The sequence below is a fragment of the Thalassophryne amazonica genome, chromosome 16 (assembly GCF_902500255.1).
Source record: "Thalassophryne amazonica chromosome 16, fThaAma1.1, whole genome shotgun sequence".
NCBI lineage: Eukaryota > Metazoa > Chordata > Actinopteri > Batrachoidiformes > Batrachoididae > Thalassophryne > Thalassophryne amazonica.
Window position 1 is genome coordinate 82,147,059 of NC_047118.1, and position 15,935 is coordinate 82,162,993.

The 15,935-nt window shown below is 40.8% G+C and overlaps 1 protein-coding gene across 1 annotated transcript; it reads left to right on the forward strand.

Moving 5' to 3' along the window:
* The first annotated feature begins 566 nt into the window (after nt 1–566).
* LOC117528772 (myosin-11-like) lies at nt 567–14,828 on the forward strand. The gene is made up of 3 exons (XM_034191400.1): nt 567–876; nt 3,128–3,298; nt 14,718–14,828. Exons 1-3 carry the CDS (start codon nt 712–714, stop codon nt 14,826–14,828), a joined length of 447 nt encoding a protein of 148 aa, XP_034047291.1. The 5' UTR covers nt 567–711.
* Nucleotides 14,829–15,935: the final 1,107 nt, after the last annotated feature.

Below are 15,935 nucleotides of genomic sequence, written 5' to 3' on the forward strand. Positions count from 1 at the left end.
CATGGACATTGTAGCGTGGCAGCTCACTCTGATAGTTGGTCTTATGTGCCTGCTGGGTTTCATTTTCTTATTGCCTCCTTTTTGATGTGAAGTCGAAGCAAAGAGGACGACCTCGTGACCCAGAGAGAAGGACGAGCGCGTACGTTGCTCAGTTCAAACAGGAAAATTACAGCAACTCAGTTCACTAGAATTCTAATGTAATTTAACTTGATGGCAATTAAATGCAAGTTGTCTGAGTCAAACAGGTCTGTTATACTGAAGCTTTCATCCTCACTACTTTTCATTTTCAGTGTGTGAAAATTCCTTCAACATGGACTTTATTGGTTTAAAAGGTTTAAAGCCTTTGAGTATGTTTACTGTATATAATCCTGTGGTGTGTGCAAACCGCCAAAATTCATAATTTGGCTTTACATTATCCTTTTCTTCATTATCAAAGTCTTTCATACAATAAGACCTTTTCAACAGCCCACGCTGTCGGTTGTAGGAGATAGTTGCTTCCTGATTTTCTTTCTATGTTTTTCATTGTGTCACTTCATAAATTTCTGCCTCATGTGGAGTTGCAGGCCAAAGGTGAGCTCGGCTGCCATCCAAGCAGCAGGGACCGACCTGGTCGACTTTGGCTCAACACCTATCGACTCTCCAGCAATCGACACTTCTATCACTGTCCTGTTGCAAGAGGTTGACTTCATCAGAAACGACAACAGTGTGAATATGACTGACATAGCCACAGATGACAGCAAATACCTCTTCCTTGAAAATGATGTTCGCAGCAGCGGTCTCGCTCAAGCGGATTGGGCAGCCAAGAAGATGGCGTGGGTGCCATCGGAGAGGGAGGGCTTCGAGCAGGCCAGCATCAAGGAGGAGCAGGGTGACGAGGTATTATCAGTACTACCACATGGTGTGTGTGTCAATGTTCCAAATACAGTATTGGCATGCTGGTTTATGGAACTAAAGAATGGCTTTTTGAAAGTGGATCATCGTTAATGCAAATGTGAAATGTCCAGACATTAAAACATAAAATTCTTCAAGAATTTTTTTCTATTTCAGTGTTGAAAAGTAATCAGTTTTAGAATGAGAAACATCAGGTAAAATAGTAAAAATTGTAAGTAAAAATTCCCTTTATTGTTGGTGTATTGTTCAGTACAAAATAACATAAAACAGTCTCAGACTCAGAAACTAAATGATTGCATGATCTTTATTAAATACAACCTCATTTATGTAAAATTAGCAGTCTGAGAGGTTAACATGCAATAAATACTGTGGACGTTGCTGGAATAGATGTCATCTAGAAGGCAGCATATGTTGTACTAAAATCTCAATGTTCTTTTCTGCATTAATCTTGCCATCACAGGAGGGTAATTTACCTTTGCCAATGGCACTAACACAACCTCACACCATGACAGACCCTGGCTTTTGAACGTCTTGTTGTTGCTTTCATCTTTGGTCTGAAGCACATTTTATCCATTTATTTGGGGGGGAAAAAAAAAAAAAGATCAGTAATACTGACCACCACTGTGTGATGGTCCAACCCAGATGCCTCTGAGTCAAGAGACGTTGATGGCGCTTATGGACAAAGTTAAAATAAGGCTTCTTTTTTGCACAGTAAAATTGTATGTGGCGTATGTGACCGTAACTCCGTATTGTAGTGTTTGAGCGAGGTTTTATAAAGTAATTCCTTGCCCATATGGTTATATCAGGTATTGATGAATGTCTGTTTTTGATGCAGTTCCATCTGAGAGATTGGAGATCACGGGTGTTCAGTTAAGGCTTGCGCTCTTGCCCTTACACTAAAATTTGTCCATATTCCTTGAATCATGTAATATATTGTGCCCTGTAGAGGGAGCAACATGCAAATCTTTTCCCATCAGTTTTGAGGAACATTGATTTTAAACAGTTCAATCATTTTTACACTTATTTGTTGACAAACTGGAGATTCTCTGCCGATCTTTACTCCTCAGAAATTGCGATGACAGGCAACTGTCGACATCATGCATTTGAAATAAAATCATCTTCATTTTTTTAACCTCATAATTGCCCTAAATTGCCCCATCGTAACTCTTTTTTTCAGAATGTGTTGCAGGCCTTAAATGCAAGAATGGATGTATCTTAACAAATGAAATCACCTCACAAAACATGAAATATTGTGGGTTCATACAATCTGTAATGAAAGAGAGCTCAAAGTAAATTTAAACATCACTGCAGTGGGGGGGTGTTCAATACTGCCCTACTTTTTCTTAGTTTTGGTTGTATTTTGCTGTAGCCAAGGTGCTTGTACTTGCTCTATCTTTCTATTATTCGAGAAGTTCTTCATAATTATAATAAGATGTGGTTGGTCACAAAATGCAGCAGCGCTTCAAATAATCATCGTTATACAAACTTAGATAATGGGCTAAGTTTTCACATTTTGGTGCCAAATGAGGGAAGTCATGTAAGTCATGTACCCATCCATTCATGAACTGTACATTTCATAGGGTGCCAAACCATAAACAAGTCTTGTCTTTTCAAATACTGGTTCATGGCTTCCTTGTCTCTTTTTCCCAGTAAATTCCTTCTCTTTTGTCTGTTTTCCTTCCATTGTTATAGCGTTTTTGTTACCTTCAGATGGTAACAGAGCAGTGTGTTGTCTACTACACTAGTGTCCAACATGGCCAACACACACCATAATGCAATGCACAGTGATATTGATTCACAAGCCCCATAAAATATGAATGAACTTATTATGATCACTTGATGTAATTATATAAAACCTGTCAACTTTTCTTGATATTAGAATAATTATTAACCAATAGTTGGTAACCATTGGTAGCCAACAGATAAGGGAATGTGCAGTGCTAATACTGGGCCACTGTTTCCAAACATGAAATAACAAAAACTGGTTTACGGGTGAAAATTTGTATCAAGATGGTACTTTGGTCAAAGGAAGAGTTTAGACTTTTTGGTGATGATCTGAAGGAAACTTTTTCTTGTACAGCTGCATCAGAGTTTCAGTCACAGGGCCCCCAAAGTATTAGAAAAATAAAACAAACAAAAAAATTGTATCTTATAGTCCAAAAACTATGGTACGTAATTGTGAAATCACAAAAGTAGAGTCACAGAGTGGCTGTTTCTTGATGCTGCTGTGCTGCAGGTAGTGGTGCAGCTGTCCAATGGTCAGAAAGTGAAGGTCAACAAGGATGACATCCAGAAGATGAACCCACCCAAGTTCAGCAAGGTGGAGGACATGGCTGCTCTCACCTTCCTCAATGAAGCTTCTGTCCTGCACAATCTGCGAGAGAGATACTACTCCAGCTTAATCTATGTGAGGACAACACGCACAGAGACACACTCACAGACACACACACAGAGTATTAATTTCATGAGATCAGACAAACTGTCTTCGCTGCGGTTTCATGCACTAGAGGTGGGTGATACCGGAATTTTGACATTGATCCGATACCAAGTAAATACAGGCCCAGTATCGTAGATATCAATACCGATACCGATACTTTTTCATATTTAAGCTTCATAGCTTCATATCTTAGATCTTGTTCTGACTTATGGTATGGAAATAGAAGACTTAACAGTATTCCCTGAAAACTCCCTTCTGTCTGATCATTTTTTAATAACATTTACATTTACCCTGATGGACTACCCTGCAGTGGGGAATAAGTTTCATTACACTAGAAGTCTTTCAGAAAGCGCTGTAACTAGGTTTAAGGATATGATTCCTTCTTTATGTTCTCTAATGTCATATACCAACACAGAGCAGAGTAGCTACCTAAACTCTGTAAGGGAGTTAGAGTATCTCGTCAATAGTTTTACATCCTCATTGAAGACAACCTTGGATGCTGTAGCTCCTCTGAAAAAGAGAGCTTTAAATCAGAAGTGTCTGACTCCGTGATATAACTCACAAACTCGTAGCTTAAAGCAGATAACCCGTAAGTTGGAGAGGAAATGGCGTCTCACTAATTTAGAAGATCTTCACTTAGCCTGGAAAAAGAGTTTGTTGCTCTATAAAAAAGCCCTCCGTAAAGCTAGGACATCTTTCTCATCACTAATTGAAGAAAATAAGAACAACCCCAGGTTTCTTTTCAGCACTGTAGCCAGGCTGACAAAGAGTCAGAGCTCTATTGAGCTGAGTATTCCATTAACTTTAACTAGTAATGACTTCATGACTTTCTTTGCTAACAAAATTTTGACTATTAGAGAAAAAATTACTCATAACCATCCCAAAGATGTATCGTTATCTTTGGCTGCTTTCAGTGATGCCGGTATTTGGTTAGACTCTTTCTCTCCGATTGTTCTGTCTGAGTTATTTTCATTAGTTACTTCATCCAAACCATCAACATGTTTATTAGACCCCATTCCTGCCAGGCTGCTCAAGGAAGTCCTACCATTATTCAATGCTTCAATCTTAAATATGATCAATCTATCTTTGTTAGTTGGTTATGTACCACAGGCCTTTAAGGTGGCAGTAATTAAACCATTACTTAAAAAGCCATCACTTGACCCAGCTATCTTAGTTATTATAGGCCAATCTCCAACCTTCCTTTTCTCTCAAAGATTCTTGAGAGGGTAGTTGTAAACAGCTAACTGATCACCTGCAGAGGAATGGTCTATTTGAAGAGTTTCAGTCAGGTTTTAGAATTCATCATAGTACAGAAACAGCATTAGTGAAGGTTACAAATGATCTTCTTATGGCTTCGGACAGTGGACTTATCTCTGTGCTTGTTTTGTTGGACCTCAGTGCTGCTTTTGATACTGTTGACCATAAAATTTTATTACAGAGATTAGAGCATGTCATAGGTATTAAAGGCACTGCGCTGCGGTGGTTTGAATCATATTTGTCTAATAGATTACAGTTTGTTCATGTAAATGGGGATTCTTCTTCACAGACTAAAGTTAATTATGGAGTTCCACAAGGTTCTGTGCTAGGACCAATTTTATTCACTTTATACATGCTTCCCTTAGGCAGTATTATTAGACGGTATTACTTAAATTTTCATTGTTACGCAGATGATACCCAGCTTTATCTAGCCATGAAGCCAGAGGATACACACCAATTAGCTAAACTGCAGGATTGTCTTACAGACATAAAGACATGGATGACCTCTAATTTCCTGCTTTTAAACTCAGATAAAACTGAAGTTATTGTACTTGGCCCCACAAATCTTAGAAGCATGGTGTCTAACCAGATCCTTACTCTGGATGGCATTTCCCTGATCTCTAGTAATACTGTGAGAAATCTTGGAGTCATTTTTGATCAGGATATGTCATTCAAAGCGCATATTAAACAAATATGTAGGACTGCCTTTTTGCATTTACGCAATATCTCTAAAATCAGAAAGGTCTTGTCTCAGAGTGATGCTGAAAAATTAATTCATGCATTTATTTCCTCTAGGCTGGACTATTGTAATTCATTATTATCAGGTTGTCCTAAAGTTCCCTAAAAAGCCTTCAGTTGGTTCAGAATGCTGCAGCTAGAGTACTGACGGGGACTAGCAGGAGAGAGCATATCTCACCCGTGTTGGCCTCTCTTCATTGGCTTCCTGTTAATTCTAGAATAGAATTTAAAATTCTTCTTCTTACTTATAAGGTTTTGAATAATCAGGTCCCATCTTATCTTAGGGACCTCGTAGTACCATATTACCCCATTAGAGCGCTTCGCTCTCAGACTGCAGGCTTACTTGTAGTTCCTAGGGTTTGTAAGAGTAGAATGGGAGGCAGAGCCTTCAGCTTTCAGGCTCCTCTCCTGTGGAACCAGCTCCCAATTCAGATCAGGGAGACAGATACCCTCTCTACTTTTAAGATTAGGCTTAAAGCTTTCCTTTTCGCTAAGGCTTATAGTTAGGGCTGGATTAGGTGACCCTGGACCATCCCTTGGTTATGCTGCTTTAGACGTAGACTGTGGGGGGGTTCCCATGATGCACTGTTTCTTTCTCTTTTTGCTCCGTATGCATCACTCTGCATTTAATCATTAGTGATCGATCTCTGCCCCCCTTCACAGCATGTCTTTTTCCTGGTTCTTTCCCTCAGCCCCAACCAGTCTCAGCAGAAGACTGCCCCTCCCTGAGCCTGGTTCTGCTGGAGGTTTCTTCCTGTTAAAAGGGAGTTTTTCCTTCCCACTGTAGCCAAGTGCTTGCTCATAGGGGGTCGTTTTGACCGTTGGGGTTTTTCATAATTATTGTATGGCCTTGCCTTACAATATAGAGCGCCTTGGGGCAACTGTTTGTTGTGATTTGGCGCTATATAAGAAAAAAGTTGATTGATTGATTGATAGGTCCAAAGGATCCAAAAGACCAAGAACAGAATTTCGGCAAACATTGTACGTGACAACAAAATACTTTATTATTGCAATCAACATTTTTGTTTAAAAATATCACTCAACACAACTTAAAACAAAATCTCCTGAGGTAGAGGGCTGACAAACCACAATACAAGGTGCGCTGCTCCGTGTTGTGTGACACAGCGCAGTGCTACTCTTACAGACAGAGAGTATACTTTGATGAATCTGCGTGCGCAGCAGTCAGTGCATGCGGGAGAGAAAAAAAGCTTGAGTATCGATCTTTTTACATGAGGATCGTTCAATATCAATACCAGTTGGTATCAATATTATCAATATTAAGATCAATCCGCCCCCTCTATCATGCATACCTGTCCGAACCCGAACCTGCGTTCCTCCAGACAACAGGTGGAATGTTTCATGGTTCCCCACATCATTTTTGGTTTTCAGATTGTCTTCCAGTTTCTGCGTCTTTCGTGTATGTGAAGGGGCTCTTTAATGGCATCTGCAGGAGGGAGCATGTGTGTGTACATGAGCTTTTGACAACAGAGGAAGTAAGCTTTGAATTACCTTTGAGTTAGCGGAAGTTAGCATGCATGCTGACATCCGTGAAATGTCTTGTAAATCACAGAGGTGTTTGAGGTTACAAAAGCAGCATTTCAGTTTTAGAAGTGTTTATTTCTCTCTAGCATTTACAAATATATGACAAAGAGGTTATATTAACACATTAATGAAACAGAGTTTTACAGGTAACTCGACCAGCCTGTGACATCACCACTCTAACATCTGTGAAATGTCTTTTAAATCACTTCAGAAGTGTTATTAGGTTACAAAAGCAGGATTATCAGTTTTAGAAGTGTTAATTTCTCGCTAGCTTTTACATAATATATGACAAAAAGTTATATTTACACATAAACGAAAGAGTTTTGCAGCTAGCTAGACCAGCCTGTGATGTAACCATGCTAACCTCTGAGAAATAGCTTGTAAATCACTTCAGAGGTGTTATTAGGTTCCAAAAGCAGCATTTTTAGTTTTAGAAGTGTTTATTTCTGTGGTGCTGCTATCTGTTTCTGGGGTTTTATGTGGTTTTGGGTCATGTCTGTCCTCTGAGTCCTCAGTACTCCTCGTTTGTCAGCTATGTCCCTGTATGATCTTTTCATGTGCTCCTGTCTCTCGTGGAATGTGTGAGAGCGTATGAGCATGCATTTCTCGGTTCCTCCGTGTGCTTGTGTATCCACTCTGTGTGCATGTGAGAGCACATGAGCATGTGTGTCTCTGTTCCTGTGTGTGCCTGTGAATCCACTCTGTCGTGCGAGTGTGTGGCTGGCCCTCGTGGTGGTGGTGGTGGTGGTGTGTGTGTGTGTGTGTGTGTGTGTGTGTGTGTTATCTGCTCCCTGTGTTTGCTGTTTCGCAGAGGTGTCAAATCCAGCTTCAGGAAGTAAAAACCCTCCCATGTGTTGCTTCTACCTGTGCACCTAAAACAGGTGATCTCAATAATTAGCTCATCCACCTGCCTGAAGAGCTGAACTAATTACAATTAGCTGGTTTATTTGGAAGATGGAACAAATTCTGAAGCTGGATTTGACACTCTGCTGTTTCGTCTGCACCTGCTGTCTGGCTGTCAGTCGTGTGTCTGCTGGTGTATGCGTATGTGCTCGTGTGGCTCTTGCCTGTGTGTGGATGTGGGCGTGTCCCCTTTGCGTTTCTGTTGCTGTCTGTTCCGGGTCCATTTTGTCTTTATGTATGGTACTCTGGTCAGCTCTCGGTCTCCTCTGTCTGTGGTTCTTCATGTCTCATGTTTTGGGTTCTGCAGTATTGTTATTTCACACTCCCCTTTCCCAGTGGTTGTGTTTTTTGGTTAGTTTTCTGTGTCTGCGGTTACCTTGATAATTCTTTATTGAGAGTCTATCTGTCATCATGTTACGTATTTGCTTTTTCATTCCTTGAAAGGTATTTTGTTATGCGTCTTTATTTCCGAGTTTTTCCTTCCCACTGTCGCCAAGTGCTTGCTCACAGGGGGTCGTTTTGACCGTTGGGGTTTTTCCGTAATTATTGTATGGCTTTGCCTTACAATATAAAGCGCCTTGGGGCAACTGTTTGTTGTGATTTGGCGCTATATAAATAAAATTGATTTGATTTTGATTTGATTTCCTTCTATGACTTGTGGATGTATCGGTTTGCTGCCCCCTTGTGTTCCCTTTTGTGTAGCATACATCTTTGTCTCCTTATCAGTTGTCACCTGCTTTACCATTTAGTCTATTTATTTAAACCGCCTGTTTGTCTTTTGGTTGCGGGTCCTTTATTCATTCTATCGTGTGTGGTGGTGTATATTTTGGTTACAGGTCGTTTGATTTTTCTTGTTAACTTTCGTGTTCAGTTTAGTCCCACGGGTTTGTAAGCATTTAAGTCTTTTTGTTTGCACTCCCTGTGTCTCTGGATTTTCTCCTCACCCTGTGTTCAGGGTTAGTTTGTATTTTTGTTGAAACTTTCCCCATTTGGTGTTTCGCAGTTGTGAATCTCACGCCGTCTGGCGGTCCGTGACTCACGCGAGAGGTTGGTTTCAGCAGAGTTCCGGTGTCAGGAGCTCAGCACTCACAGTGTAAACACACCTCGTGAAGTACGGACAATAAGACAACATTGGGGCACAGCAGAAATCCATCACAGGTTCTGCACCTGCTCCAATCAAATCAAATCAATTTTATTTATATAGCGCCAAATCACAACAAACAGCCACCCCAAGGCGCTTTATATGTAAGGCAAGGCCATACAATAATTACGGAAAAACCCCAATGGTCAAAACGACCCCCTGTGAGCAAGCACTTGGCAACAGTGGGAAAAACTCCCTTTTAACAGGAAGAAACTTCCAGCAGAACCAGGCTCAGGGAGGGGCAGTCTTCTGCTGGGACTGGTTGGGGCTGAGGGAGAGAACCAGGAAAAAGACATGCTGTGGAGGGGAGCAGAGATCGATCACTAATGATTAAATGCAGAGTGGTGCATACAGAGCAAAAAGAGAAAGAAACACTCAGTGCATCATGGAACCCCCCAGCAGTCTAAGTCTATAGCAGCATAACTAAGGGATGGTTCAGGGTCACCTGATCCAGCCCTAACTATAAGCTTTAGCAAAAAGGAAAGTTTTAAGCCTAATCGTAAAAGTAGAGAGGGTGTCTGTCTCCCTGATCTGAATTGGGAGCTGGTTCCACAGGAGAGGAGCCTGAAAGCTGAAGGCTCTGCCTCCCATTCTACTCTTACAAACCCTAGGAACTACAAGTAAGCCTGCAGTCTGAGAGCGAAGCGCTCTATTGGGGTGATATGGTACTAAGAGGTCCCTAAGATAAGATGGGACCTGATTATTCAAAACCTATAAGTAAGAAGAAGAATTTTAAATTCTATTCTAGAATTAACAGGAAGCCAATGAAGAGAGGCCAATATGGGTGAGATATGCTCTCTCCTTCTAGTCCCTGTCAGTACTCTAGCTGCAGCATTTTGAATTAACTGAAGGCTTTTCAGGGAACTTTTAGGACAACCTGATAATAATGAATTACAATAGTCCAGCCTAGAGGAAATAAATGCATGAATTAGTTTTTCAGCATCACTCTGAGACAAGACCTTTCTAATTTTAGAGATATTGCGCAAATGCAAAAAAGCAGTCCTACATATTTGTTTAATATGCGCATTGAATGACATATCCTGATCAAAATGTTGATCAGGATAACCCAGATAACCCTCTCAACTGGGGAGAGCGTATAATCATTATAACCACCCGTGAACTCGCTAAATTAACGCCATCCACATCCTCGCTTTGCCATTGTTTACATGCGCTGTGATAGCGGAACTCTGCTGGAACCGCGGTGCATTCTAGGAAGCGCAGGCTGCTGCCAGGGGCATTATGGGAAATCCCAAAAACACGAATTCCTGTTTTGTGATTTTTTTACTCACCGGTATACATTAAACTTAAATTATTTTTGGAACTTGCCTTTTGTATTGGCTGATCTGGTATTGGGATTCAACTCTTCTTACTCCTTGGCCCGAAAACCCTAACAATCTCTTGCTAGCTTTTACAGAATATATGAGAAACATGTTGTATAAAACATAAACAAAGAGGTTTTACAGAGACCAGCCACTGACATTACGGGGCCACTCTAGTTGATTGGCTTTCACCCCACCACTCAAAAAAAAAAAAAAAAACGGAACAGAATGAAACTGAATGTGACTTTTAACCTCTTAAAATAGGTCAAGGTTAGCCATCTTTGAACTTCAAGGTCCAAGGTCTGTGTCCCAAGAATGGTCCCTGTGAATTTGAAAACTGGCAGTAACAGGACCATATTTAATAGCCCCGGGTAAAAATCGGTTTTGTTCGTCTCTTCAGTGGTGTCAGCTCGTCCATCTCCTGTCTGCAGCAGATATCATCCTTCCGTGGTTTTGGCAGAGATCTGTAAAGGCCCCTAGAATGGACACCAGCCTCCACTTACATTTTTCTTACATACTAGGAACCCAAAACCCAAAATGTTTGTGTTTAATAACTGTGCATTTAAGAAGAAGACAACAGCACAACATATCACACGGCTAGTCAAAAATTAAATAAATAATAAAAGTGCTGCAGAGTAAATTCTCTGAGGCTCAGACTAAGATACTGTATGTTAGTTTACATTTACACTCTGTCTGACGGTGTTAAAGTGTCTGATCGGCTCTCTGAGGCTCAGACTAAAGATGCTGTGTGTTAGTTTACATTACACTCTGACGGTGTTAAAGTGTCTGATCGGCTCTCTGAGGCTCAGACTAAAGATGCTGTGTGTTAGTTACATTTACACTCGTCTGACGGTGTTAAAGTGTCTGATCGGCTCTCTGAGGCTCAGACTAGAGATGCTGTGTGTTAGTTTACATTTACACTCTGTCTGACGGTGTTAAGTGTCTGATCGGCTCTCTGTGACTCTGATTAAAGATGCTGTGTGTTAGTTTACATTTACACTCTGTCTGACGGGTGTAAAGTGTCTGATCAGCTCTCTGAGGCTCAGATTAAAGATGCTGTGTTAGTTTACATTTACACTCTGTCTTACGGTGTTAAAGTGTCTGATCAGCTCTCTGTGACTCAGATTAAAGATACTGTATGTTAGTTACATTTACACTCTGTCTGACGGTGTTAAAGTGTCTGATCAGCTCTCTGAGGCTCAGATTAAAGATGCTGTGTGTTAGTTTACATTTCACTCTGTTTACGGTGTTTAAAGTGTCTGATCAGCTCTCTGTGACTCAGATTAAAGTTACTGTATGTTAGTTTACATTTACACTGTCTCAAGGTGTTAAAGTGTCTGATCAGCTCTCTGTGGCTCAGATTAAAGTTACTGTATGTAGTTTACATTTACACTCTGTCTTACGGTGTTAAAGTGTCTGATCGACTCTCTGAGGCTCAGATTAAAGTTACTGTATGTTAGTTTACATTTACACTCTGTCTCATGGTCTTAAATAGAGGTGGGGCAATACGCAAAAAATACGTTGACGCAAAATTTGGATGCCGACGCATTGGCGGATCAACAACAAAGATGGCGGCCCCGGAGAGTCGTGGTAGCAGTGCAGCGAGTGGCTCTTCTGTGTTTCTAAAAAGCAAAGCACGTACCCTACAATATGTGTCTAACCTAGTGTTTTAGGCTACTGTTGATTTTCTGTGTAATTATGTAGTCGTTTACTGAATGTCTGAAATGATAACGTTATGCTTAGGGATGGGTATCGAGAACCGGTTCCTTTCGGGTATCGTTAAGAATGATTCGATCCACGACATCATAAGCTTTTTGCTTAACGATTCTGTTATCGGTCCTTCAGAGTGGCCGTTATTTTGGGGGGTTGTTTGTCAGGAAAATGATCATTTCTCTACATGATACAGACCCTGCAGAAGGTCCGTAATCAACTTTTCTGCAGCGCGGCTTTGCTTTGAACCTTGAACCAATCGAAGCAGTGGTTCGCAGATTGAAACAATGCTTCGACCTATTGCTTTGTTTATTCTTTTCCTTCGCTTAATTTTCCCCCGCTAAAACCCTAAAGAGCATAGGTCTGTGAGTATTATTTACTTTTTTTATGTTAAACGACCGTTATGGTCTTCTGAAACAGTTGATAGATGTATTTTATAACTTAAAAACGGGAGCGATGCTAACACGTTAGCATGTCTATGGCATTTCAATGTTAAAAGTTAGCTTTGAGCAGTTGCAGCTGTCATCACGTTCGGGTGCATTTGTTTCAAATTGTAATATTTTTTTAAATTTATTTTGTTTATATATTAATAATCTAATGATTATAAATCAAATCAATTTTATTTATATAGCGCCAAATCACAACAAACAGCCACCCCAAGGCACTTCATATTGCAAGGCAAGGCCATACAATAATTATGGAAAAACCCCAACGGTCAAAACGACCCTCTGTGAGCAAGCACTTGGCTACAGTGGGAAGGAAAAACTCCCTTTCAACAGGAAGAAACCTCCAGCAGAACCACGGTCAGGGAGGGGAAGTCTTCTGCTGGACTGGTTGGGGCTGAGGGAGAGAACCAGCAAAAAGACATACTGTGGAGGGGAGCAGAGATCAATCACTAATGATTAAATGCAGAGTGGTGCATACAGAGCAAAAAGAGAAGACACTCAGTGCATCATGGGAACCCCCCAGCAGTCTAAGTCTATAGCAGCATAACTAAGGGATGGTTCAGGGTCACCTGATCCAGCCCTAACTATAAGCTTTAACAAAAACGAATGTGTTTAAGCTAATCTTAAAAGTATCAATCAATCAATCAATTTTTTTTTATATAGCGCCAAATCACAAAACAGTTGCCCCAAGGCGCTTTTAGATTGTAAGGCAAGGCATACAATAATGATGTAAAACCCCAAACGGTCAAAACGACCCCCTGTGAGCAAGCACTTGGCTACAGTGGGAAGGAAAAACTCCCTTTTAACAGGAAGAAGAAACCCTCCAGCAGAACCAGGCTCAGGAGGGGCAGTCTTCTGCTGGGACTGGTTGGGGCTGAGGGAGAGAACCAGGAAAAAGACATGCTGTGGAGGGGAGCAGAGATCGATCACTAATGATTAAATGCAGAGTGGTGCATACAGAGCAAAAAGAGAAAGAAACAGTGCATCATGGGAACCCCCCAGCAGTCTCTATAGCAGCATAACTAAGGGATGGTTCAGGGTCACCTGATCCAGCCCTAACTATAAGCTTTAGCAAAAAGGAAAGTTTTAAGCCTAATCTTAAAAGTAGAGAGGGTGTCTGTCTCGGTGGTGGGCCAGCAGTACCTCCTCTTCAGCGGCCCACATAACACAGAAAGCAACGATTCATATTTTAAAACAGTGGTATAGGCTAACAACCAATCAGTGCCAGAAGTCGTGGGCCATATTATTAAATCTGAGATTTTATTTTTAGGCCAAATCGCCCAGGCCTACCTGCAGCTATCCATTATTTTAGTAATCGAGTGTTCTATTGACTATTCTGGCGATTAATCGAGTAATCGGATAAAAAGTACTTCTGCATTTTTAAACAACATCAATAGTCCAGGGCTGTCCCTAAGCAATAGCACAATGTTGTGCCAAAGTCTGACATTTTGTTGAAATGGTGATGGGATGTGGCTTTCTGTTCTGAAACCCCCACCACCACCACCACCACCCCCACCCAACTTGTAAAATGTATCCATTTTCGAGGGTTATTTTTTAAGGTTAGTGGACTGGGTCCTTGCATTAATTTTTTTTTTTAATCCCTCTTTCTCTTTCTCTGCAATTCAGCAGATGCATTTCAGCTGAACATGCAAGCCTCTCAGTCAATGTTTTTTTTTTACAGTTTTTTCAATTGCTTACACACAAAACCTTTATATATCACACTAAACTCTGTCACTCAAACTTCACAACTCCACCTCAAATCAGCAAAACCATAAATTAATTCACAGCCTTGACACAGTTTTCAATTTAGCTATTCACTTTTTGCAAATCAATACACACAATTCTCTACCTAACACACAAAATCTAACAGGAAGTAATTTAGTAGTAAGTAATCATTTCCTATTTCAAACACAACCAATCAAAATGCCACACTTATTCATCAGTGCCTCAGACTATGTCCTCGCAGGTGCAAACAATTTCTTTACTGAACACCAACCAATCAATGCCTGTCATAGGCCTATATATCAAATCAAATCAAAAAATTTTATTTATATAGCGCCAATCACAACAAACAGTTGCCCCAAGGCGTTTTATATTGTAAGGCAAAAGCCATACAATAATTACAGAAAAACCCCAACGGTCAAAACAACCCCCTGTGAGCAAGCACACAGTGGAAAGGAAAAACCCCCTTTTAACAGGAAGAAACCTCCAGCAGAACCAGGCTCAGGGAGGGGCAGTCTTCTGCTGGGACTGGTTGGGGCTGAGGGGAGAAAATCAGGAAAAAGATAATTGCTCAAGTTATCAGTCTTGAACAATGGATGACAACAATGCAGAGAGAGCCAGGGGAGTCAGAGGAAGACACAGAGGAGGACGAGGAGTTTCGGGTTCGTGGAGGACGCTTTGGAAGGGGAGCAGGAAGAGGACGGAGGACGAGGACAGGTTGAAGGAGGAAGGGACGAAGAACCAAGAAGAACAGTCTCTGATGAGATTAGGGCTACTTTGATTGATCATGTGATCAATCATGGGTTGACCATGAGAGAGGCTGGACTCAGAGTACAGCCCAATTTGAGTCGATTTACAGTGGCGGCCATAATTCGAACTTTTCGAAATGAAACAGGTATGCAACAATCAACAGTGCTGTAATGTACATGTACTTGTAATAGCCATTTTAAAAAACATTTATACTATTGTAAATAGTATACAATTGTATTTGCCCCTTCTATTGTTTTCAACCATTTCCACCCTGTGTCTGTCACTCACCTGAACAAAATAATTGGTAGCCTGAAGTCTGCAACCTGTACCTTAGACGCCCTTCCCTCCCGTCTCCTTAAGGATGTTTTTGAAACTGTTGGGCCCACTGTCCTATCTATTATAAACAGCTCTCTCATGACTGGGATAGTTCCAAATGATTTCAAACATGCTGTGGTATTTAATAAACAAAATCTTGATCCCTCAGTTCTCTCTAACTTTCGTCCTATATCTAAACTATCTTTTTTATCTAAGATCCTGGAAAAAGCTGTCTTCCAACAACTCCAGACATTCTATTCAAATTTTTATCTTTTTCATTTCTTCAGCACCTTGGTCAACGTCTGTTGTTTTTAAATATGCTCTATAACAAAATTTGACTTGACTTGACTTGACTATTGTAGCTCCAAGCATCCATTTTACCACACTACACTGTATGAATGGTCACAGGGCAGTACAACCCTGACTTTATAGAGCACTCTTACTACTGTATTTCTGAATTTTCTAGAGTGGAAAGACAACAGTATCATGGAGAACAATATTGTATATTCTCAAAAGACCAGGAGACCGCAATTGTGAATATGGTGTTGGCAAATATTGCCATTAGAATCCGTGAGATTCAAAATCACATTTTGGAAGACTCATCATATTCAACAATATTGATGCTGTTAGTCTATCTACGATTCATCGGGTCCTCCAGAAGAATCAGCTACGGATGAAGCAACTGTATAGGGTCCCATTTGAAAGGAATTGTGACAGAGTCAAGAACCTGCGGCGTGACTATTTGGAGGTACAGTAGTGTTCAG